The following is a 24,709-nucleotide window of genomic DNA, read 5'->3' as shown; positions in this document are numbered from 1 at the left end:
ACCTGTAGCATAGGGGTTAGATATTAGGACTTTTTATATGTTTGAATGTTTACCACCTAACAAGTCTCAATGAAGCTGGTGAGACAAAATGGTATTCCAAATATTCTGTGAAATTCTTTATACGCGTTTAGCATTTAGCATGCGCGTTTAACATGCTAAGTAATGAGGCGCTACATCAAAGATCTGTTGCCTGCTTGTAATTGGAGATGACGGCAGCTGTAGCGAGTAGCTCCCATGCTAACCAGACATTCAAGAATGTACTGATTTACATCAATTTGAAGTTAATAATTTACATTGAACTCTAACTTCATTGAAGTCTATACATTTACAGTTCAACCAAATTGATGTGGAGCTTCAATATACATTTAATCAAATAGGTTTAATTTTAGTCTATACATTTACAATTCAACCAAATTGATATGGAGCTTCAATATAACATTTAATCAAATAGGTTTAATTTTTAATTGAAAAAGTCAATAATTTTTATTTTTCATCCATCCCACCTCTTCCTCAATCCTATTTTGGTATACTTTACAAACTATATTTTCTGAAACTAATAAACTATTGCTATTTCAGGCCACTCTTGGATACAGAAAAGATGGATACAAAGTGTGGTGGAACTGCAGTGGGACTCTCATCAGTCGCAGATATGTTCTCTCTTCAGCTAGCTGTGCCAAGCTGAATGGCCTGTAGGTGAATATGCATTTTGAAACTAGGTGTCATTCTAAAATAAATTTCGGTCGATGGTGAACCAGTTGAGTTCAAATATGAAGATTTTTGGTAGCGAAGACTGACGATTTACTTTAAAATAAATAAACTCAAATTGTCTGGTGTAAGTTGGAAGATAATGCAATCAATGATATGAAAATGACAAGCACATGCACACCAGTGTGAGATGAGTGTGGTACGTGGAACGACAACAGTAGCACGACAATTTTTTAACCTTGATAGAGTAGTTAAAATCATTCCTATTCTGTCGTCATACAGCGTCCCGCAATCATCATGCACCGGAAACTTCACGCATAGAGAAGGAAAAGATAGAATTTTATATGCTATCTTTTCTCTATGCTCCAAGTTTGAGATTGTGAACTATATGATATGTGGCTTTGAAAACTCAAGTGATCATAAACTAGATACTTTTGAAAATTCTCAAAGATAGCCTATGGTATACCAATAAAGCCTATTTCGATCGATGATCAAAGACTAGAAGTGGATAACCTCAAACACCTTTGTTTCTTGATTGTATTGATGAGTTGATATTTCAATTTTGAAAACATATACCGGTCACTTTAAGGTAGGCGCACACAGATCATCATCGGACGGACGGCACTCATCGGACGATTAGATTTGATGCATTGCTTTCAATTGGAGTGCGCATACCTATACAATATCGTATACGTTCATCGGATCCGTCCGATGCGTGCCGTCCGTCCGATGACGATCTGTGCGCGTCTACCTATAAGGTGCGTACAGATTTACGCGCCGCGAACATGAGCAATTCACTTCTAATCAGCTGATGCCAAGCTTTTTATATCTGTATCTTACCGTTTCTGTAAAAATACAAATATATAGTCAGCTGATTAAAAGTGAATTGCTCATGTTCGCGCCGCGTATATCTGTATGCACCTTTAGACTACATGTGTGTGGTCTTAGCAGATTCATGTTTACTGCTTTAGGAATAAGCGTCAGGTTTTCACTTTATGTAGAAGCTGTGCTTCTACACCCATTCAAACTTTTCAAACAACTATTCAAATATTTCACAGAATGTTTGAATACTTTATTATCTTAAATGACTATTACAGCTTTAATAATGACATTCTTATAAATATTATTATCTAGAACATTGTTGTCATCCATGAAACTGGGAATAATCTCTGTAATCGTAATCATATTTTTATATATTGTAGGGTAAATAATTTTTTCGCCCCGGTTGGATGTAATGAGCTGGTTTTAGTGCGTCATATGGAGGCCGAAAGTGAATGTTTTCTGACCAGGCCGGTAAAATAGCCTTGAAGTCAGCTTATTCTGATTTGATGTGAACGTGTTTACAAAATAGTTTATGAAACGAAATCAGTTTATGCTCCTAGAATTGAGAAAAAGTATTTTGCAAAAAGATAGTAACATTTTGTTTGGATGAATGAAATACAAATGAGATATTATAAACTATTCAAATTCAATTTTCAGAGTATAATAGAATCTAACTCAAACCTCATAGTACTTCGTTTATCACGAAACATGGTGAATAATTTTGGAACTACTTGGGCAATATCCATGGTGCTGAACGTTTTTACAAATAATTTATGAAACGGAATCAGTTTATGCTTCTACAATTGAATAAAATATTCTGCGATAATATAGCCTACTATCATTTTATTTGGATGAATGAAATACAGATAAGATATATATTATAAACTATCCAAATTTGGTGCGAAATATAGACTACTATTACATAAATGAGTAGCTGGATATTATAATTTGAAGAAACGATTTACTCTAATTAAAATATTACAAGAAGTATTGAAGGATGGAGTAATGAGCAAAAATGTCATGATCGTTTGGGAAGCGATCGTGTATCGTCGCGCTGCGCGTGAGTCTTTACTCAGCTAATAATAGGATATTATAACTTGTAAAAGTGATAAGTAAGATAATTCTGTAAATGTTGCATACTGTTGCAGAGAACCGATCTATGTGAAACTAGAGCATGGCGCCAAGAGCCTGACTGCACGAGTTACACTGATATTTGTTCATCCAGATTACAAATACCCAGCCGTGGACAATGACATAGCCCTGTTCAGACTGAACCGCACTGTAGATCTGCACGACGAAATTGAGCCGGCATGCTTGCACCAGTACACTTCAATTCTCACCACCAACCACCTTTTGACAAGGAAGTGGAATAGTCGTACAACCAGTCAGTTGAAGTTTTTGATTGACCCAACTTCAATTTTAGTTTGTTCAAGGAGAAAAATTGACCTTCCATAAACTGTCATGAATAGATTGCCCAAGCACTCCACCTTTTCAACTTGTATTTGTCTTAGCATTTCATAAATAAGAGTTAAGTTTAATTCGGTGGATGAAGTTGTTCTGCATTATTCAGTGTAATATACGTAGCTTACATATAGTCACAATAAACTGGAGCTTCCGAGTTATACTATAAATTATCTATAAAGCTTATTAATAGAGATTGTATGACTTGATTACTATATCAAGGTATAGGAAAATCTATACCTATATCAAGTTTACTCGCGCTTCGCGCTCCATTTGAAACTGGTTGAAATTTAGCTATGGCTATCCACTTAACTTGGCGAGCTGAACAATAAAGCTTCTCATAAATCTTTTGTGGGAAACAAATTTAAATGTGTCCCAAATATTTGAAAGATTACAGGGGTGCCGGGAGAAAGAATTTGGAAGGTCTGGAGGTTTTCCCGTAGCCTCCAGTGTAATATGCAACAGATTTGGTATTCAGTTTTCTCAGCGATCTTATAGTTTTGGCTGAGAATTTTTCGTATTTGGGAAAACTTCAAATTTTCGATGAAAACTCAATTTCCCAGGTCATCATTTGAATTTGGTTGGAATTAAACTATGGCTATAGGCTTATCTCCGGGGGCTGAACAAAAAAGCTCATATCGAATTTTCTGTGCGATGCTGATTTCAAATGTCGAAAAAATTCGGGGGTCTCTAGGGGGCCAGGGGGGTGAAATTTTTTTGATTTGGAGGTTTTCCCATAGCCCCCAGTACGTTCCCTAATTAATTTCGAGGTTGGTTCTCCGTGACAATCAGCCGTATTCGCTGTGAATTTTTTGTCTATGTGGCTTTAATATAATAAAGAAGATATACCTTGATACCCAAAAACTTCGCATTTAAAAATCGTTATTCAAGTGTGATTTTGTTTTTATTTGCCTTGAAGATTCTATACTCGATAATAATTGATTGATTTACTGCCTATATTTGAAACCTGGGAAGGCGAAGTTAGGGCGCACGCGCAACCTCTTACACTTAAATCTTCATATTATATATTTTTGATGTAGATAAATCGATGATGTAGATTAATTGCTGTAAATTTCAAAAAGGTACATGTTTGTGATTTAATTCATTGCATGTTTGTGATTCCACTTCTCTCATACAAAAGAGTCCTTGCTAGTTCTGCATTACCTTGTTGACTCTGTTACCATACAAACCAAACTGTCACAATAACCTACTTCATATGCATATAATGCGAAGTAACACACATACATTATCTCTTGTTGATATTCTAATATATGCCTAATCCAATTACTGTTTTCTATGTCAGTGTGCGTATGTACCTTTGACCTTTGTGAAATACTAGACACAATAATATTTATATCTTTTCTGTATAGGGCTACTTTTATAGAAATAGAAAGAAAAATAAAAATCTTAGTACCCTTTTTGAAATATTTAATCACAACATGTTTCAGACATTAAAGCCATTTTCAAGTGCACATGAGATTAAATATTTCAAAAAGGGTACTAAGATTTTTATTTTTCTCTCTATTACAATAATATTTCTTTGTTGTAGTTATGACACTGAGTTACATTTGTAAATATTTCAAAAACACTTAATTTTTTGGCGAATTGAGGTATGCATTTCACTCTTGAGGAGGAGTCAGCCGATGATTTGTCTCTGTATTTTATAAATATGAGTTTAGTTTAATTCGGAGGATGATGTTGTTCTGCATTATTCAGTGTAATATAGCTCACATATAGTCATGGAGAGACAATAAACTGGAGCAGGCTGATGAAGCTCCTCCTCAGGAGTGAAATGCATACCTCAATACGCCAAGAAAAGTAAGTGTTTTTCAAATATTTACAAATGTATAACTCAGTGTCAAAACTACAACAACGTTGAAAGAATAAGACGTTAATATTGTCAATACCACTTTTATTCATTCGAATTAATTCCTATTACAGAACCAGGTTTCATGGTAATACCAACCACATCTTCAGTTGAACTAATATGTTTGTTGTTGTTGTCCCTTCAACAACAAACATATTAGTTCAGCTAAAGATGTGGCAGGTATGACCATGAAACCTGGTTCTGTATTATGAATTAATTTTCAAATAAATTAAAGTGGTATTGATAACATCAACGTCTTATTCTTTCAATTATGGAGAAATAGCACAACATCTCATACCATATTATCAAATTACAAAAAAGTTATTAAATAGTGTTTCGTCATGGAAAGCAACATCAATAATATTTCATCTATGTATACATAGAAAAATCATCCATTGAATAATAGAGTTTCAGGTAGACATCAAACAGTAAAATGATCTGTTATTTCACAGGTGAAGTTTCAAAACCCCCAGATGACTCAATAATGCTGGATCTCCTCTTATTTGAAGAATGTGAGAATGCTTTCAACAATAGTTACTTACCTGATGGATTTCATAAGCAAGGAATGATTTGCGCTGGACAAAAAACAAGAAGTGATAGTAAATTTTGCTTGGTAAGTCAAATATACTTCAATTCTCTACCCTACTTTCCTAACTGAAATTGAAAAAATGAACTAATTCTTGGAAAGGTTTCATTCTCATAGTTTTTCCTGAATTGAGACACTCAGTATGCAGTAGCAAAACTGGAAAGGTCCTCATGATGCTTAGATCTCCACAAAATTCAATTCAATAATGTATGATTATTGAATTGAACAATTGGAATTATATAAATTTTATCAAAGATATTGAATTTGATGAATTGAATATGTATAAGTTGTCATTCTTAAAAAAACATTCAGTAATCTGGAATTGAAATAGAAATGTGGAATCGTAACTTGTGAATTACCCTGTCGAATAATTTCTACGAAGGTTTGATATTCAAATAAGTATTCAGTAGTACATATTAATAGAAGTGTTATTTGTTAATCAAACCGAAAAACTAAACTGGAAAATCACAGGCTATTTATCTCACAATATCTTTCTTTCACCATGTTTTTCTCACATAAAAATGTGGCATACTATTGGAATCTTGGTTATTGAGTAGCGGGTGAGACGATGATGAGAGGATCAAACGTCCATGCCTACCGGCGGGATTCGAGCCCACAACCAGGCAGTGCCAGCAACTGAAGGTTGCAACGCCTAGTTGCAACACTGGACTAACCTTGCTAGTTTATTTTTGTTCATCAGAAGAACATATCCTATTTCTGATTTCCATTTCACTTCTTTGTAGTGACACAATTTTTTCTGGACTCAATGATTGGTCAGATGTCAGAAGCAGAAAAGCTTACTTGAAATGGGGAATTATCCTTCTACCAAGAAAATGTTGACAATAATAGGAATGATCGAATAATCTTGAAACCTAATTTAAGAGAGCAAGGAGGTCCAGTCACTTTGCCACCGAATGAGAAACTCTTGGAGTCTGACTGTTTCTTGATCCGCATGGCAGGACTGTGGACCCGAGCATTCAAGTGCAATCAGCATGGATCAGTTGGTGTTTTCACAAATGTAGGCCACTACATTCCCTGGATTGAATCAATTGTTTGGCCAAATAATGCTACTAGCTCTCTACAAGTGTGGCAGTAATTTCTACTAGAGAAAGAAGGAAAGTCTCTTCTTCTGTTACCGAGAAATCAAATACCGTACACTCATTTCTCAAAAAAAAAATAGAGTTGAGGATTGAACACTAAACAATTATATTAATCAATTTGAAATTACTGTTTACTGTTATAATAAAATTTTCATCTGAAGTGTATCAACAATTCCATAGTCTATCACATTAAGAAGTACGGGTCCACACTATCTTTTATTTTATAGTGAAGACTGATTTGGAGAGATAAAACATAGTCTTTTATTTTGGCAGCTATGTTGAGAGACACGGCTCTGGTCATGAATACAGTATTAAGGCGGCTGGGAGGCTACTAATGGAAACATAATATGTAACCTCGTCGACTGTCAATGGAAATGTGATCCATTCTCTCCAAACTCGTCAAATGGATTTGGATTATGGATGGATGAATCTTTGGATTATTAATGGATTATGGGTGTAATAGGAGCGGACTGTGCAGATTCTCCCTTATCAGTATAATAATCAACTCCTCTCATAATACCAGCAATTGATTATAAAAATGGGATAAATATAATGAATTCAATTGATTTAATGTCAGTAGAACCTTATTTTGTTCCTTCCAAACCGACAACCTTTCTCACTTCACATCTGAAGATGTGAAGTCTTGTGAGTAAGAAAATAATATCTTAGTAATGATGTTTCAAGACTGAATTGCATGGATTTCAGGTTATTTTACTCTAATAACCAACTGTAAAATAGAAAACACAGATAACCTCATCACTCCAATAACTAGCTGAGTGTCCTTATAAAGCAGAAATTCATACTTCAAGAATCATCTGATAGATGACACACATTTTCATCGTTTGTTGATACCAGGAAAGAAAAGAGTGAGTCACTTGCTGCTCATAGACAGGGAATGTAGAGGAGTCAAGTAGTAGCCATGACTTCACTTTTCATCAATTTACATTTAGACAGGTTTGTAGTTGAAAACTGGTTGAAAGTGACGTAATGGAAATCACTGGCCGCCAGTACATTTCCTTCTTTACTGTCTCTGTATATAAACGACTTGAAAAGACAAGATGAACCGACTTTTTTATTCAGCACGAGATCTCCCAGTAACCAGACATTTGGCCAACCCTCCAGGAAGATGTCTTCGAATATCTAATATTAATTCAATGATACAGATTTCGAACCAGATATGCGTACATGTAATCAATTGTATTTTAATTAATGATAGTCACCATATTAATAAATTATTGCAATAATTGTGAGAAATACAGGATTGCCGACAGATGAGATCGTAGCAATAAGTTTGAAGTATCGCTGATGACTTTCAATTGAAGACTCAAAGTCTGATTGGAAGGTAAGTATTTAATATGCCTGATCTTCTACTTGTGAATGACTCAGATTGGAAATGTCAACTAATTGGCCAAACATACTGCTCATGAATTTCCAAGAGTTTAACATTAAATATAATCATGCAGAGAAGAATACTACTATTTTCATATTAGTTTGTGTCTGATATAATTGAGTGGGTATTGTAAACTCTCTTATTGATCGCGCAGTTTTGCGATTCAATCCCAATTGAAGAATTTCAATATTACATTAGATAATAAAATAACATACACCATATAACTTTCCATGACCTCATAGTTCCTATAAATCTATGGGAATGACAGAAACGGAATGTTGTCTACCAAAATATTTTCCTCAGGGACGCCATAGAGTGGGAGGGGGAGGAGGAGGACCCAAATTGCGTTCTTGAAATTCTTGAGGTTTCAAAACCCCTTTCTTTTGGGGGGGTCCCCGAAAGTGTTCAATATATCGACTGATGACTTTTTTGCGAGGATGAATATTGGGGGAGGTTGTTGAGAAATTTTTTTGGAAGGTGACACCTGTTGTCGTAAAAATACAGCTAGAAATTGACTGAGTCTAAATAAGGCCTTACAGAAGATAATAAAGGTCATAAGAATTCTAATATGAGGGAGTAGCACCAGCTTCTTCTTGGAAATGAAAAACTGGTACTCATCATGAATAGAGTGGATGATACTAGATTACTAGATCATAAGATCCTCCTATCGACTTGTTTTGTTACCACTTGTTGATAGACACTGATAACGCTCGTTGTCTCCGTTCAGCTGGGCCTTCCCCAATCAGTTGATGATCGATAATAATTATTATTGCTATTCTCAGAACACCAAACAATGTCTGTTTTGACAAGCAGACGAAGTCAGAAGAGCAGGCAAACAGCACAGGCTTTCCAAATAGAGAGGGAGTGAGGCAGAGGGCTCGTTGTAAAGTAGGCTATATTTATCTAGCGACGGACTTTGCCTCTACGCCAGTTGGCAACCGGTAACAGAGGTAACAACAGGTTATTGACGGCGTCTCTTCTTTTCAGTGCAAGTTATCACAAATTATTCAGCACACTTCATTCGCGAAACAAATAGCAGGGCTATCGTTTACAAATTCCCTCTCCACTGATACAATGTGTTTGATCTGTGAACGGCTATAAAATCATCCACTTTTCGGGGAAAATTCTCGGAGGCCTGATCTGATACTCAGTCATCAGTCTCACTTATTGTTCTGATTCTTACTGATTCTCCCTCACACTGTTCGCCGAAGGTATTTTTGCTTCTCGTTTCGCGTTATCATTGATTCCTCTGCCCACTATTCGTGTAGTTGTTGAGGAAAGGGGGAAAATGGAAGGGAGCTGGTGGTGAGTGGAAGGAAAGAACCAGTCGCAAGTCGCCGAGGAGTGCGGCAAGGTCAAGGAGTATCATAGTAGATCATCTGGCAACATGCAGTGGCAGTGGCTGATCCCAGCGGCTGCTTTCAGCCTCCTCTTCACTCGCCCGACTCTCGCCGCCCACCAACAGTATCAAGGTAAACACACACACGCACACCAACACACAATTCGCCGAACTGGACGTCGCCATGTTTGCTGTCCTTGACGGCTTTCATTTGTGACGACACGGTCAACTTTGCATCCAGTTTTCTTCCCTTGTCACAAGTCGAGCCGAACGACTTGATCGGTCAACATCAACAACTAATCGGTTGATGATATTGAATTTCTCAAGAAAATTGTCCATAAATTAATATAGTCTATCTTATTATTATTCATTTTCATTATATAGAATCACTAGTACCTTTCAATTTCTTTGATAAAATAGCCCTATAGAGATAAATAAGAAAAATCATAGCCCAAAACTGCTTCTCAGTCCAACTCAATTTCCCAATGATAGATTATATTCCTATTGATATTGGGAAAAATCAAGTCCCATTTTCTGTCCAAGAATAAGAAACAAGAAATTATGGATTTGGAATGATAAGACTCTGAATTAGAATTCTATATTACATTTTGATAATGAGTGAGAACATCGAACAAGACCGATAATAGGAACTCTCAATCTTTCACAGTGGGTCTGAGAGTTTCATGGACATTCATCCCTGATATAACTACGATATTGTAGCTTTATTGATTCATGCAACAAGTACAGAAAAAAATAAGGAATAAATAGGGAGAGAAAAAATAAGGTAACCTTGTGCTATTCCTCTCCCAAATTTAGATAAGGTTACATGAGGTAAATTTAGATAAGCTAGCTATGAATTATTGTTTCCCTAGAATAGTATCTGTATAATTTTTTGTTGACATCAATGAGCTTTTCAATATAAAATTCAAAATCTTTTTCACTCAACTGTACATTCCTCAACTCAACTGAACTTTTCCCTTAATATTCAACAAATGTTTATCCTCCAATCGCATATTCCTCTTTTTAATCCATTTTTAACATTCAACTTTTGTAACATTAACTGATTAACATACAAGCTTCAAAACTAGTTGTGCGTCTGCAGGTCCCTCTGAGAAATGAATTCAATTGCTGCTGGCATCCACAATCTGGAGAATTACTCATGAAACTGTATATCAAAATGAAATCTTTGTATCATTAGTTACAATTTCATGGCGTTGATCAACTTTCCAATACTGCAATCTACTCACGATTCTTTCAAAACAACGTACTATAGAAGTATTTTGCATTCCTGTATAAAACAAATTTCCCTGTTCACCTGCATATCTTTTTTCTAGTTGAACACACATCTGTAATTTCCAACTACCTACATAGTTATCACAACTAGTTGTTCGTTTGGTACAGTTAAAGAAAATAGAATGAATCAAATAATCCTCTTTCTTAGAGAAAATATACTTTTTGAGAAACTATGAGTAATGAGAATAGTGATGTGTTTGGTACAAAATGGTGTTTGGTACAGGTGACACTTGCGCGTCGGATGGCAGCACATGCGTGCCGTTCAGCAAGTGCACGCTTGCACAGGGAGAGCTGCAGTCGGGCAAGCGGCCGCCACTGTGTGGTTTCGAGGAGGCCGAACCGATCGTCTGCTGCACGCTCGAGCTCGCCAACCGATTCGGCGAGAGCGCAAAGTCCATCTCCGAACACAGTACGTATCTCCAAACACACTACAATCATTGACATCCTGGAGCTCAACAGCTCACGCTTGCTTTTCTAGGAGGGCCTGTAATGATTATGAACGTATAACACATTATATTGGATGAAATAAATTATTATAATAATTCTATGCTGAAAATATGATTAATGAAAATAATCATTCATGGGAATTCTACAGGAAATTATTCATATTTTACAGTGATAATAATATAGTTATAGTATCGGGTAAAACCTATCTCAATGGGGGCAAGGGACGGTCAAGCGAGAACAATACAACTGCGAAACCCTTTGGCAGGTAGATTTAGCACATTCTCGACCCTTGTGCAATCACATCGACAATACATTCAATTCGTCTATCCATTCACTAATAGATACTGTAATTACCAATAAGCATTTCACTAGTGGATTAAGAATCACACTCTATTACAAAAAATGAATGTGCTCGATTCAATGCGAAAATCAAGTTCATGTTGATCGAAGAATCGATACCAAAGAATCGATTAACTTATCTCTTAAAAATGGTAACATGGTGGAACCTCACAGTAATTCAATCACTTTGATAACTGGAATTGAAAATAGATGCACGAGTGACAAAGTGACAGTGATATCCTTTGCTGCAACAAGATGGATGAATGGGACTGTGATGACATTGATTATGGAGGATGAATTTCAAATCAGATCAAATCAATTTATTTCCCATTTTTACAATATATACAGAGTATGAAATTACCATAGTCACTGAAACAATTACCATAAAACTAAAAAAATCACAATCATACCCTGATGAACATTACCAAAAATATTCACAGTATTTTTCAGTGATAACTTGGTATGTATAAGCACAGAGGAAAGAAGCACTGGTATGCTTATTCCGTGGTATAAGTGACATCCTACGTCATAAGAAGATGAATAAATAGAACGTGAGAAGATAGAATAGAGAGAAAGAGATATAATAGAAAATCGAAATTCTTCGAAAAAAGACTCAGGAGAAGAGAAATTGATCTGTGCCCTCTCACAGTGTGTCCCTCTCTTCTCTTTCTTTCTCCCGTATTAGTCAACATCCAGTTTTCAAGTGTATTTGATAACTTCTATTCCCACTCAACATCCAAAAAAAGTTTCCAAGAATTTTTTAAATGTATGCTAATTTTTTCAACAATGTATGGTGATAAATTAATCATATCCAGAAGGAAATTACACTTCTATGTACATTTTTTATAGTCATCATCATTTTACAGGGGTGTCCTTCAGCCCCATAGACGCATCTCCATGAATTTGGGAAATTTCTACACGTCAAAGTCGTCTAATAAGAATTATCATTCGTGTCTCATCATCATTTTTATCTTTTAAATTGGACACAAACTTCTATGATGCAGGCATCACCCTTAGCAAGAAAATCTTGTTGATCTCAACAGTAGGCCCCTATATTGCTGTTCTCCGAAAACGCTTTTCGAACTTGCTCTGCAAGTTTTTATGAAAAGTTGAATCATGGTATTAGTATCAGGACATACACAACTTGCGCCCAGCGGTCAAATAGGAGTGATACATGGCTCCAATACACACGTACACTGTTCACGTCGTTACGTCATCACTGCCAGTCACACTATTTGTCTGTCTGTCTCACACTCTCTCTCTAACTCTCTCTGGAAGTGATAACGGTATGTAAACTCTCCGACAACCATCTGCTTTATAACGACCATTCCTTCCTATTCGACTCCAAAAGAGTTCCATTGATTTATCTCGACTTGTGAGGAATTTTGAAATCATGAATACATCGAATTTCCAGCTCTGACAGTATGTTGAAAAGGTTGACGACCGGGAATCCCCCGGTTTGTTAAAACCACACCACCCCATCAACTTTTGGATAATTATCACTTATTGACTATTTCAGGCTGTCACCATGAGTGAGAAAATGAACAGTGTTGATATGTTTGCTACGCTGAGTGACGGAGGTTCAAAGTTATTAGTGTTTGAAGGTTTTAAGAATTCAAAAAAAATATTTTATATCTTAGTAGTGTTTTGCTTGAAGCTTCCTTAGAATACTGTAGTGAATTTGAATTTCGCTCCTTCAGTCGGGGAACGTAATATCAGCTGCTAGTGAGAGCGAAATGGCATCACACGTGATGACGTCACAGACGTTCACTCTGTTACGTTCAATCTGTGAGTGCCCAAACACATTCTCACCGCTGGGCCCAAGTTGCAGATTCCCTTAGTATCATTGTGGGTGTGTAGGAAAGGAGGCCCTTATTGCCTCAACTTCGCCCACAACACTACTAGTATTGTTTCAAAGTGTGAAAATAAGGGCATTTATCTATATCTATTTATTAGCATTGGAAATGAGTTGAAATGAGAATGGTTTAAAACACATTAGCCCTGCACTCTATATTCTTTACTTAAAGAACAACTTTTATTCGGCATCTTCAACAACTGACCTGCATCAAAATCAGTGTGGGAGTAGGAGTACAGAATAAGTTAGCTTATATAACAATGATCAATATATGAATGTCACTTGAAATCTATACAGCCGAAAGTCACATCTGGTATCTAAATGCCCATTGCAGAGATAGCAACAACGCAAGACATTTTAAATTATGCCTCACTTTCCCCTACGATTACTAATCGGATTGCTATACAAAACAAACACGCTCGAGAAGTTATCCTCGCCCCCGATCTGAGCACAATCTCAAATTCAAACACTTTGTTTGAACAAAGAAGTTCTGTTCACTATGAGGTCTTCACTGATTCAATGTTCAAGGAACAAGCTACTGCTTATACAGAAATTCATATTGATGAAGATCATTCTATTCGTTTTACCATGGAGGAGCTATAGATAAGTTATCCTTTTGTACCACTTTTTAGTTGGGATATAAACATTTAGCGATCAGCGCAATTTGGTTGGTGGGTGAGTACTTCGATATCCTCATAGTCCCATTTATTTAATAAAATACGCAATGCCATAGGAAGTTCTGTTCAGTCTAGTAAAATATCAAATAGCTTGGATGAGATAAGAGATGTGCTCTTGGAACTACTGTACAGAATGATTGATTGATTGAGTACTTTATTTTATGTAGATTACAATATATACTGGCTTATACACTTATATACAATAGCTTACAATACAGCAAAATTATAGATGAATTTACATAATATAGACTAAGAAAATAATCATTGAACTGTATGTGATATGAAAAAGTAATTTGTAATATTATAACTATAGATAAATTATATTGCTATGCATCTACATAAATTGGCGGAGCTTTGGACATATCAATGTCCATTCTTCGGAAAGAATAGTAAAAATATCCTCCCCACTAACTCTCTACCAAAACGTTAATTTAATTAATTAAACTAAGGATTTATTTATTAATGGAAATATTGTGAAAGTTTTAATTAATATAAATATTTAAGAGAAAAAAAGAGAAAATTGATAAAGTAAAATAATTATATAGGTAGATAAGATCAAATTATTGATTAATAAAATGAAGTAGGCTGAACGTAGATCAGGGTAATCAACTTTCAGTAATATACAGCAGTATGCAGTGGATAATTAAAATAACATGAGTTTATATAATATGAATATATATACAATTCTTTCTATAACAGGTTTGTATCTGTGGGGATGGGTGGGGGATGGTTGTCATGTGAAACTGTCTAGGGCCGGACAGTTTCAGTCATTTGTTCCAAAAGATGTTTTTTTAAAGTCAGGATGAAGCTCGCTCGGCTCTCGATGGACCTGATAGAAACAGGAAGTGCATTCCATGCACGACAGGCACTGACTAAGAAGGATTTTGTGAAAATAGTAGTATGATGATTGGGTATCCTTAAAGTACTTTCTCCGGTTCTAGTATGTGAAGCATCTATCCTCCTACCTTCAGAGACAAATTTGAAATCATCTTTAAAATAGTTCGGATTACCGTATTTCAAGATATCTCTAACAAGCTTGACTATTCGAAAAAGCCTTTGATCGGGAAGCTTTAATGTTGAACTAGCAATGTGGGCTGGGGTGATATGATCATGGCGTTGGAGAGAGTAGATGAAACGTAGACAATAATTTTGGCAACGCTGTAGTTTATCATTCAGAGTGACTTGCATATCGTTAAGAACAGAATTACAACACATTAAATGTGGGAAGATGAGAGATTGAACCAATAATAATGTAATGTTTCTAGGGAGAATATCGTGCATTTTCTTCAATGCATGCATGACTGAGAATACCTTTTTACAAGTTTTGTTCACTTGTTCTGACCAGTCAAGAGTATTATTCATAATAATGCCTAAATTTTTTACTGAGCTACAGTAAGGAATGTCATTACCGTCTAAACTAATTTTGTAATCGATTCAAGGTCAATATTGTTTATAAGACGAGAATATCCAATTGTAATGGGTTGTGTTTTGATGGGATTAGGCTTAAGGCCATTTTTCTTTGACCATTCCACTATCGAATTGATATCCCGATTCATTATTCCAACTGTTTCATTAATTTTTTTTATGGGACAGCTTAAATAGATTTGAAGTTCGTCTGCATAAGTATGGAAACTGGAGAATTTGATAATGGAAGAAAGGTCATTAGCATACAAAGTGAAGAGGAGAGGGCCTAAAATTGAACCTTGTGGTACTCCATGCATAACGTTTTTCCAAGTAGACTTTTTGTCACCGACAGATGCACATTGTTTCCCACCTAATAGATAGGATTTAAACCAAACTAACGAGTTGTGACTGAAACCAAGAATAGCCAACTTATTCAGAAGGACTGTATGATCAACAGTATCGAATGCTTTAGAAAAATCAAATAGGGTGAGGATGGTGCATTTTCTTTGGTCAATAGCTAACCTTATATCATCAGTGACACGAAGCAGAGCTGTCTCAGTTGAATGGAATTTTCTAAAGCCTGATTGAAAGTTATGAAGCTTACTATTGTTGTCTAGAAATTTTACAACTTGAGCATGAATGAGTCTTTCTAGCACTTTGGACAATGCAGGTAAAATACTGATTGGTCTAAAATCCTCAACTTTATTGGGTGATGGAACTTCATTTAGAGGGCGAACCAGAGCAAACTTCCAGTTTTCTGGGAAAATGCCTTCTTCAAGTGACTTGTTGAAAATGTATGTAATGGTTGGTAAAATAGCAAATAACATCTTCTTGATAAATTTAATAGGAATTTTGTCTACACCCGTAGCATTACTATGAATACGTTGAATTGCTCTGAATGTGTCTTCTTCTGAGATTGGATGGAAATGAAATTGATCAGTAATTGGTAAATCTAAGTTTGTAACCTGCTCTTCAAGATCATCGATATGATTAGCAATGACAACTTCGTCGCGTTGGTTAGAGTGTGAAACGAAATGGTCATTTATATTGTTCAATGGTAAGTCAATTTGTGGACTCGATTTCTGTTTGCCAAGCCCGAATTCTTTTATTCCCTGCCAAAGTGATTTAGAGTCTTGTCTATTGTTTGTCATAAACGAATTCAAGTACCTAATCTTTGATTTCCGTAATTCCTGTTTAACTCTATTTCTAAGGCTCATATACTCTATCAAACTGTCCAAGTCAAATGTCTTTTTAAATTTTCTATGTGCTTTGTCTCTACATCCCATCATCTTAAGTATGTCTTCAGTCATCCACGGTACTCATCGTTTTCTATTAATCCTCCTTATCACATAAGGTGCATGTTTGTCATACAGAGTCAAAGTCCAATTCTGGAAAGTCTCGACCATGTCATCAACTGAGGGTAACGCTTCAATTTGATGCCATGGAGTCTGAGCCACATCAGTCAGGAAGGCGGCTTCATCAAAGTTTTTGAAGTCTCTATAAGTGATAATTTTCTGTTCTGGCTGGAGAGTATTTTTCTTGATGATAGGAGAGTAACGACGAATTAAAGGCTGAATGTGATGAGCTTCAAAATCATTTGCCTGTAGTTTGGGTGCACCAAAACTGTCGGTTCATTCATCTCTCATTACATCATTATCTTTCCCATTCTTGGGCTCTCGTGAGCAACAGAGAAGCACTGCAATCTCACACATAACCAAGTGTTAACATAATAGGCTTCTATTATTGGCTTTGATAGCTATGAACTCGGATTTCTGGAGAAAATAAGATTTACATCGCCTACATTTTATCCTCGGATAAATTCATTATATTTTTATACCGAGCGAGAAAAAACTATTTTTAATATTATCGAATAGGGATGTTGTTAATATGTCAAACTTCTATTTGATCACCTTCAGAAACATATTTTTCAAAAAGAATATTTTTTTATGAATGAAATAATAACACCATGTCCCTGGATAGAGTTTATAATCCTGTACGGTTTTTTCTTGGAGATTATTTGGAATGAAAAATGCACAAATTCATTTTTTCCAGTGTGCAACAAATATGAAGAGGAGTCTTGTGGGACTTCCAACAATACAGAAAGAACTAACGAACCTATGACGTTCATGGTGAGTTTGCCTGATAACATATAACTTCAACAAGTTTAGATTAATATCTATAGACTATAGTATCTTTTTCAATATATAGCTCTAGTGGAATTCATTCCTATAAAGATAACAAAATTTCTTCTCTATCAAGTTCAATTATTAAAACATTCAATTTGGGGCTGGATCTTCCAATAGGCCCGGGCATATGGGCGCAAATTCCAGGGGGCACACAATCAGTGAGAGAAACCCTACTAGACATAAAAATGAAAAAAATAAACTAAAACAACATATTATTCAACAAACAAACATATTATTACATAAAAAAGGTTTTTTCCTAAATTGAGATATAAATGATGAAGAAAGCTTCCACTACATTCATATCCACGTTTACAAGTATACTTGAAGAATCTGATAAAATGCTTGATAAAAATATTATTGGTGGAAAGAAACTCTCTGAACTCTCAGCCCCGTCTTCAAGCTGAAACTGTGAATAGAATTCAAACTTTTCCAGTTCATGAAATAAATGAGTTGACCTTTTTTTACATTCTTATCAATGAACAATGCCCTCCTCAGGGCAATAACATGAAATTGATATAGGAGTGGCTGATTCCGTAATAGATGTCTTCAAAACCAAGAGCTGCCTGATTGGTCAACAGGTGGATAAGCCGCCATTTTAACTTAACAGCTAAAACAATAGGAAGCGAGCAGCTTGAAAATGTCACATGCAAGCAATTTTCCAATCAGACAGCCTGTTGAATTTGGGGGATGGCTTATATTAAGACAGTCACTCCCATATTCTCGAGTTAGTTCTGTCTTAAGATGCTAAATTTATTTCTATGAATCTTAAACCTGCATATTTTCCGAAAAAATACAATATGGAGTTGCCTAATGATATGATATTCAAACAATAGGTCTACTGTCAATTTTTAAAATGTTTTTTAAGGCTGTAAAACTTACCGGTTGGGGCTGACAAAAATATTGGGCCTAGGGGCGCCAAATTGCTAGATCAGGCCCTGTTCATTATTATCAATCCTGAAATTCAAAAAAGCAACATTCATACTAAAAAATTTTGGATTAATGTGTATCCTATCAAGTATTCTGTTGGCCAAAATCTCTATTCGCATCACAATGATGAAACACATTCCAACAAAAACAAATTGATAGTAGTTTATATAGCTGACATAGGCAACAGTCTTCATAATCTTTTCCAATATTTTTTAATATTGTGAGTTGATAAAAACCTCTGATATCAAAATTCATTTCCAAATAATACCGCTCAGAAGTTCATGATGATCATGCACTATTACCTCTTTTATCGAAAATTTTCTATTTTTACTTCAGGGTATGATCGGATATGGACCAAGAAGTAATATCAGCTGGCTGTGTACTGGAACACTTATAAGTAGGAGATACATCCTATCTGCAGCCCATTGTGCAGATACACCAAGGTTGGTGGAATTTTCAATAGCTATTAAATCTAATTTCATTTTTTCCCAAAATAATTGACTTATCACTAGTAAGTGGATAACTAGAGCAACTATCAAAATGTATTGTTATAAAAATAGCATTTGTGGAGTTGGAATTGAAATGTTGAGAAACAACTGAGAATATGAGGGTAGAGAATGACACAAAACAATAAAAACAGTGTAATAAGTGGTTCGCATTTTGAAAACCTATAACATTCCTATCATTCATTTGTAATGTTCTCATTTGGTGATAATAGTTCATAAACTTCAGTTAATACTCGTAGGACACGTATAAAAATAAATCTATGGCTTGGATTCAATGAGTGTTCTAAAAACCGGGCCGAAGTTCAGAATTGGAAATGCTTGAGCTTGAGCTCTATTGACAGTGGACGCAACAGTTACTGTAGCAAACAGAAAAAGCGGCCACTTGACTGTTGAAGTGTTGAAGAATGATGCTTCTGATTGCAAAATGATGGATTTTTCATGCTACTCATTACTGTAGTCATGTGAGTGGGACAGAGCCTTTCGTACTTATCCCGTGTGGGTACAGAGGGTCAAGTTCTCTGCCAATTGTGAAGCGAGATAGGAGGCTCTTTTATAAAACAATGCAATAAGGATACATGATACTTTGACATGATCGATAACAATTATATTGAGGCATCAATTCTATTGTAAATAAAAGTAGTCTGTATGGTTTTAATTGATTCTAGTTTCTCGAGATGTGATAATTATTCTTTTTTTGCAGAGGGCCAGCCGCATGGGTGAGCTTGGGTCATGGCGATCCTAAAGGAAAATCTATTTACAGCATCAAAGTGCATTTTCCACATTATGAATATCAGCCACCAAGATTATACAACGATATAGCACTATATAGACTGAATAAAGTAGTTGAATTCGGAAAATACATCAGGCCAGTATGTCTTCCTTCAGTAGCTGCAAGTGACCTCGATTTTTCCAGAATAGCAATTTCAGCTGGTTGGACGCCACTTTCCGATAAAGGTGAGAATTAAAAATTGCATAATAAGCTCCATTTATAGTGAAGGTGACAGTCACTGTAAAACTATATACTTCTTGAAATCAATAAACTGTATTGAATGCCTCTTAACACTTTAACAGAAACACCGGTCTGTGAGACCGGAGGCAAAATTATTTTTTCTATAGTGGCAAAATTGTGAATAAAAAATTTCTGCCCGCTCTAATACCTTCTCCCCCACTATTCCTCAACATTCTCCAACAATGCTCGTCAGTCCCCAACTCACGGTTATCAAGTGAACATCAATCTATTGAAAACGTACCGGTCTCAGCTACCGGATCTTTCGGATAACGTTTATTTTTTACCGGTCTAGAATACCAGATGTTTCGACTAACAGATATTTTGAGCATTCAATTTTTTTCTCTTCATTATTTCGGTATTTTATTGACATGTTTTATTTGAAAAACTAATTGTTGTAATTTAGAATACATTGGTTTAGGAAAATTGATGACAAAGGATGAGTGATCAACCATACAAGCCCCAGCCTTTGGAACTTGTATCAATACGATGCTTCACAATGAAGTGTCACAAAATAAACATTCACTTGACGAAACAGGTGATTCCGACCACTATAGTTATTCATGAACCTTTCTTGCTAATAAAATAACTGGAGGCTGAAAACGTTTGCTCAAACAAGTTTCTTGATAACAATGAAAAACATTATTATTTTCAATGATTACCTTTCAGTTTTGCTATAAATCCTGAAATATTGATAAAATATTTCTCCATGATTGTTGTTCTGAGTAGTAACTGATCGTATCTTACACGGATTTTTGTATTGTGTGTTTTCTTACATCCAACATCATACATTTATTACATATCAATGTTTCCAATTTTTTTTCTATTCTTCCATCACTCAATTTTCAACTGAAATCTATATTATACTTTACTATTATTGAAATTTACCAATGAAAAATATTTAAATTCATATTTAGTAGAAAATATATCAAATATAACACTTTAAGCAAGACCCGGTCTTAGAGAACGGATGTTTCGGTTTAGGTCAGTTCGGACCATGTTTCGGTTAGGAGAATGTAAAATTTAATGAATCACTTAGTAATCAATTATTAATTAATTCAATGAAAAGTATTGATAAGGTGATAATTGAATGATAATAAATATTTTCTATCAACAAGAAAAAATAATTTGCTTAGCTCGACTTGGACAAATGAGCTGGAAATGGGAGATTAATAAAATTCACTGAAACAAAACTAATTTCGGCTTATCGTTGTTCAGGATTGAAAAATTAAGTGATCAATCATGTATCGCCTCTCCTACAGTAACCTTCGTTGGTACGTAATATTGCTGATTAACAATCTACGTGAATATTGATACATAAAGAATATTTAAGATATATATGACAACGTTGAAATAGAATTTCAGCTACAGTTATACTTTATTTTTAAAAATTCCGAATTGGTTTGACACATATAAGATAGGGAATACAATATATTCCAATTGAAAAGTTATGAAAATTTAATGTTTATAGCCGTATGTGCTATTTTCAACTTTTCACACCTCAAAATTCCTCATCCAGATGGGTCTCACTATCTATCTCTGGTGTTTTTCACATTTTTGAATAAGCTAGACATTCTCGATTGATGGAATGTTTTTACTCACTAATATGCCTTTTGTTGCAGAATTCATCAGCTTTAATGACTCTATACGCCTGGTGCCAAACTACAGGTGTGGCCTAGCCGGTACTCCCGAAGAATTGCCCAACGGACCTAAAGAAAATTTGCTATGTGCCTCACAAGTATCACCCGACACAAGCTGTGTTGTAAGTTCATTTCATTTGTTCAGAATAAAACAATTCAATAGTTTGCGGATTTGAGTGGAGAAGTAATTGACCTTTTTCAATTTTTTTTAACTGTTTTTGGGTTCGATTCAAGACAAGAACACGGTATTCTGAATATCTTATCAGTTGACTAGATGGAACAATTCGAAATAAAATAGTTAGATTATAACATGGGGAAAAGGGATCTGAATTTGATTGTTTTCATTTGATGAAGGAAAGTATAAATCATATTAAGTGACAATGAAGAGGGACATAGTTTATCAATACCCAATCCACCAGCAAAATTTTCCCGTTAAGGTCCAATAGAATCCGTGTGGTGATCGTTATTGAAGATCAGTAAGAATAATTGCTCTGCGTTCACGTTCTATACTCACATGCTATAGATTAGGCATTCCTACCACTCGTATGCATTGTTATGGGACAATGGCAGGTTGACCTAAGAAATGGCATAGACGTACTAATTACTCTGTAGCCTATACAAGGAAATGAAGTCCCAAATGAGAGCTAGAAGTCCTACTTCAAATCGAAACCTTATCAATTTACATTCTCTTCAATGACGTGTTTCTTTCTTTGGAATATGAATACATGAATAGAGCCAAAGTCATCTCTAGATTTATGAGTTATGATATCAATCGTTATTTTAAACATAGCTGACCTTTTTTGAGATCCACCCCCTTCCAAAAAATTTCAACGATGCATTCTCCCTGCATCTTTCTGATAATGTCAGAACGTCAGGACACTACTGTACTCTACTGTTTCTCTGCTTATGTGCTGTTTTTCTGTTTAACAGCTTATCTGCTGTTTCTCTAAAAGAGTTTTCCTGAGAATATTGTGTTGTTGAAACGTTATTTTTCGAGATAATTTCAGGTTGTTGGATCAATGATTGCATCTTTTCTTAGAATTTTTTTTTGTTGGGGGGATATAGCATATTCCTTGGTAAGGTCTTGAATGTTCATATAAATATTTAATTGACCAATTCCCAAACCAGTCAAAAAAGCCAAAAGCTGAGTACAATAAAATGCCAGCCATTTTATGAGGGTATTAGCCTGTTTTCCGTTATGGCTTATGAACGATGTAGTAAGAAATCGCTGTGAATTGGAAAAATACTACTATGAATTAACTCTTAATATCATTGAATACTGTAGAGTGAGTATGATAGCTTTCATTGTTTATAACATAAGACTCGGTTTATTTCATCCCACTGATTTCCTTACTCGTAGCAAAATAATTTTTGAAAACCTTTTTTATATCCATCTATTTGGAGCTCTATGAACTGTGGAATTCATCTCATATTTTCCTCATCATGATTGTTTTCAGGCAGTAAATCTATTTCACGCTTAGTAAAACTTGTTTTGCAAAGAAGAACCGGGGCCAAGCAGGAAAATGTGTTTGGGACTATTGAACCGGTTCTATTATTATTTATTGATCAGGATAAAACACTTCTGATTGGAGGTGACTAATTCTGTGCGCCAAAGTGAATAAGCAGCCTACTGTTTGTGTAGTGCACAACGTCTGCACAAGAATCGCCTATAATAATTAACCCACCTATTCACAACTCATAATTCTTCATCCACATAGGGTTCACTATCTCCAGAAATTCTCTCTACAATTTTGAAATTCAATTTCCTAGCCTACTGCCTACAGCATTATTGATTCAAATTCTCATTCACTTTAATTCCTGTAACTTCCAAGTCGAGTTTTCTCTAGTTATGACTCATTTGTCAGTAGTTTTCAGGAAACTAATTCTAGATATGGATGTAGAATGAAGCGCAATACTGGATGTATTATAAACGTCATCATCACTGTTTCATCTTATGGATTATTTCTAACACGAATAAGGTTTTGACTCGTTTCTCTTCTCGTCTTCCGCATAACCTTCCATTCTCATCCTATGTGAAACATAACACTCCGTTCTCATCATATGCATAATATTCCATTATCTTCCCATATTACAAATGAATCCAAAACATTGAAAATGAAGTTGTAGATAATATGAAAAATCAATACATTCTTATCCGGTTAGTGATGACGTTAATGTTTGAAGGTGTTTTAAAGTTCTACGATGTGAACGTTAATATAAATTTAAATATTGGAGCCATACTATAAATAATCCAAAATATGTTTCTGGCTATTATTTTTCACTTGAATCATCATCCTTTCATTACCAATTCATGATAGTCATCCATTCATTGAGTTGCTAAAACTGAAAAATCTAGTTCTTGTTTATAAATTTTTATCATGCTCACCTTTACTATTCATGATCTTATATCAAACTTCAAAAAATACATATTATTATAATTATATTTCCTGATTTTAGTGCTTGATATTTTTTCTATTATGGATATTTCAAATCTTTCCAGAAAGCAAGGTACGGAGGAATTCTGATCAGTCCAATTACTCCAATTCCTATTGACAATTCACCTCAATGCTACTTGGAGAAGCAGTTGGGATTGCTGGCTGTAGGTCAAAGATGTGGAATAGCCGAATATCCAGGAGTCTACATGAATCTTACATACTTCCAACCATGGATTGAGTCCGTTGTTTGGCCGGAAAATTCAACTTATACTGAGATTATTTGGAATAATTGATTTCTCTAATGAGGAAAGCGTTTATAATTATTATTTATTCTTCAATCTGTGATTAGTATAAGTTTCAATAGATGTAATAAAAAAGAATCAGGATGATTTTCATTATTTCACGATTTTCCATCATGCTCTTGCATGACTTCAAGTCAACTTGATTGATACAACGAATGAGTTATAATGACTTAAATGTTAATATTTTTTTACTATGCTATTATGACTTTTTTCTATTATTCTTATTACTATGAATAATTATAGTTTGCATTCAAGTTGCAAGTTCACGAGAATTATCAGTTGTTGGATGATATTATTTTGTAGCCCACGTCAATTTACAGGTCAGTATTGACCTGTAAAATGACGATTCTATCATCTATTAGTAATATTTATTAGTGAAAATGATATTAACATAATCATTTAGTATATTTATTAGTGAGAAA

General features: G+C 35.0%; 2 protein-coding genes across 2 annotated transcripts in view; both read left to right on the top strand.

Annotated features, from left to right (window-relative positions):
• LOC111060452 overlaps window positions 1-24,383 on the top strand; it is a 47,566-nt gene extending 23,183 nt beyond the window's left edge. The window contains exons 9-17 of the mRNA XM_039420193.1: window positions 577-689; window positions 2,676-2,911; window positions 9,242-9,403; window positions 10,787-10,972; window positions 17,338-17,414; window positions 18,735-18,841; window positions 19,605-19,858; window positions 21,533-21,672; window positions 24,051-24,383. Coding sequence (XP_039276127.1) covers window positions 577-689; window positions 2,676-2,911; window positions 9,242-9,403; window positions 10,787-10,972; window positions 17,338-17,414; window positions 18,735-18,841; window positions 19,605-19,858; window positions 21,533-21,672; window positions 24,051-24,278 — 1,503 coding nt within the window. The 3' untranslated portion in view covers window positions 24,279-24,383. The remainder of the gene's footprint in view (window positions 1-576; window positions 690-2,675; window positions 2,912-9,241; window positions 9,404-10,786; window positions 10,973-17,337; window positions 17,415-18,734; window positions 18,842-19,604; window positions 19,859-21,532; window positions 21,673-24,050) is intronic.
• LOC111047687 (transmembrane protease serine 13) lies at window positions 576-6,618 on the top strand. Its single transcript, XM_039421760.1, has 4 exons — window positions 576-693; window positions 2,676-2,911; window positions 5,308-5,468; window positions 6,324-6,618. Exons 1-4 carry the CDS (start codon window positions 683-685, stop codon window positions 6,357-6,359), a joined length of 444 nt encoding a protein of 147 aa, XP_039277694.1. The 5' UTR covers window positions 576-682; the 3' UTR covers window positions 6,360-6,618.
• Window positions 24,384-24,709: the final 326 nt, after the last annotated feature.

This window comes from Nilaparvata lugens, chromosome 2 (genome assembly GCF_014356525.2).
Source record: "Nilaparvata lugens isolate BPH chromosome 2, ASM1435652v1, whole genome shotgun sequence".
In the NCBI taxonomy this organism is placed as follows: domain Eukaryota; kingdom Metazoa; phylum Arthropoda; class Insecta; order Hemiptera; family Delphacidae; genus Nilaparvata; species Nilaparvata lugens.
This window is presented reverse-complemented; position numbering and strand designations above follow the sequence as displayed.

Bases quoted from the DNA above. Each gene is read 5' to 3' on its own strand.
- LOC111047687 (XM_039421760.1), top strand. The intron at 2,912-5,307 runs GTCAGTTGAAGT...GTTATTTCACAG, and splicing joins GTGGAATAGTCGTACAACCA to GTGAAGTTTCAAAACCCCCA. The intron at 5,469-6,323 runs GTAAGTCAAATA...ACCTAATTTAAG, and splicing joins GTGATAGTAAATTTTGCTTG to AGAGCAAGGAGGTCCAGTCA.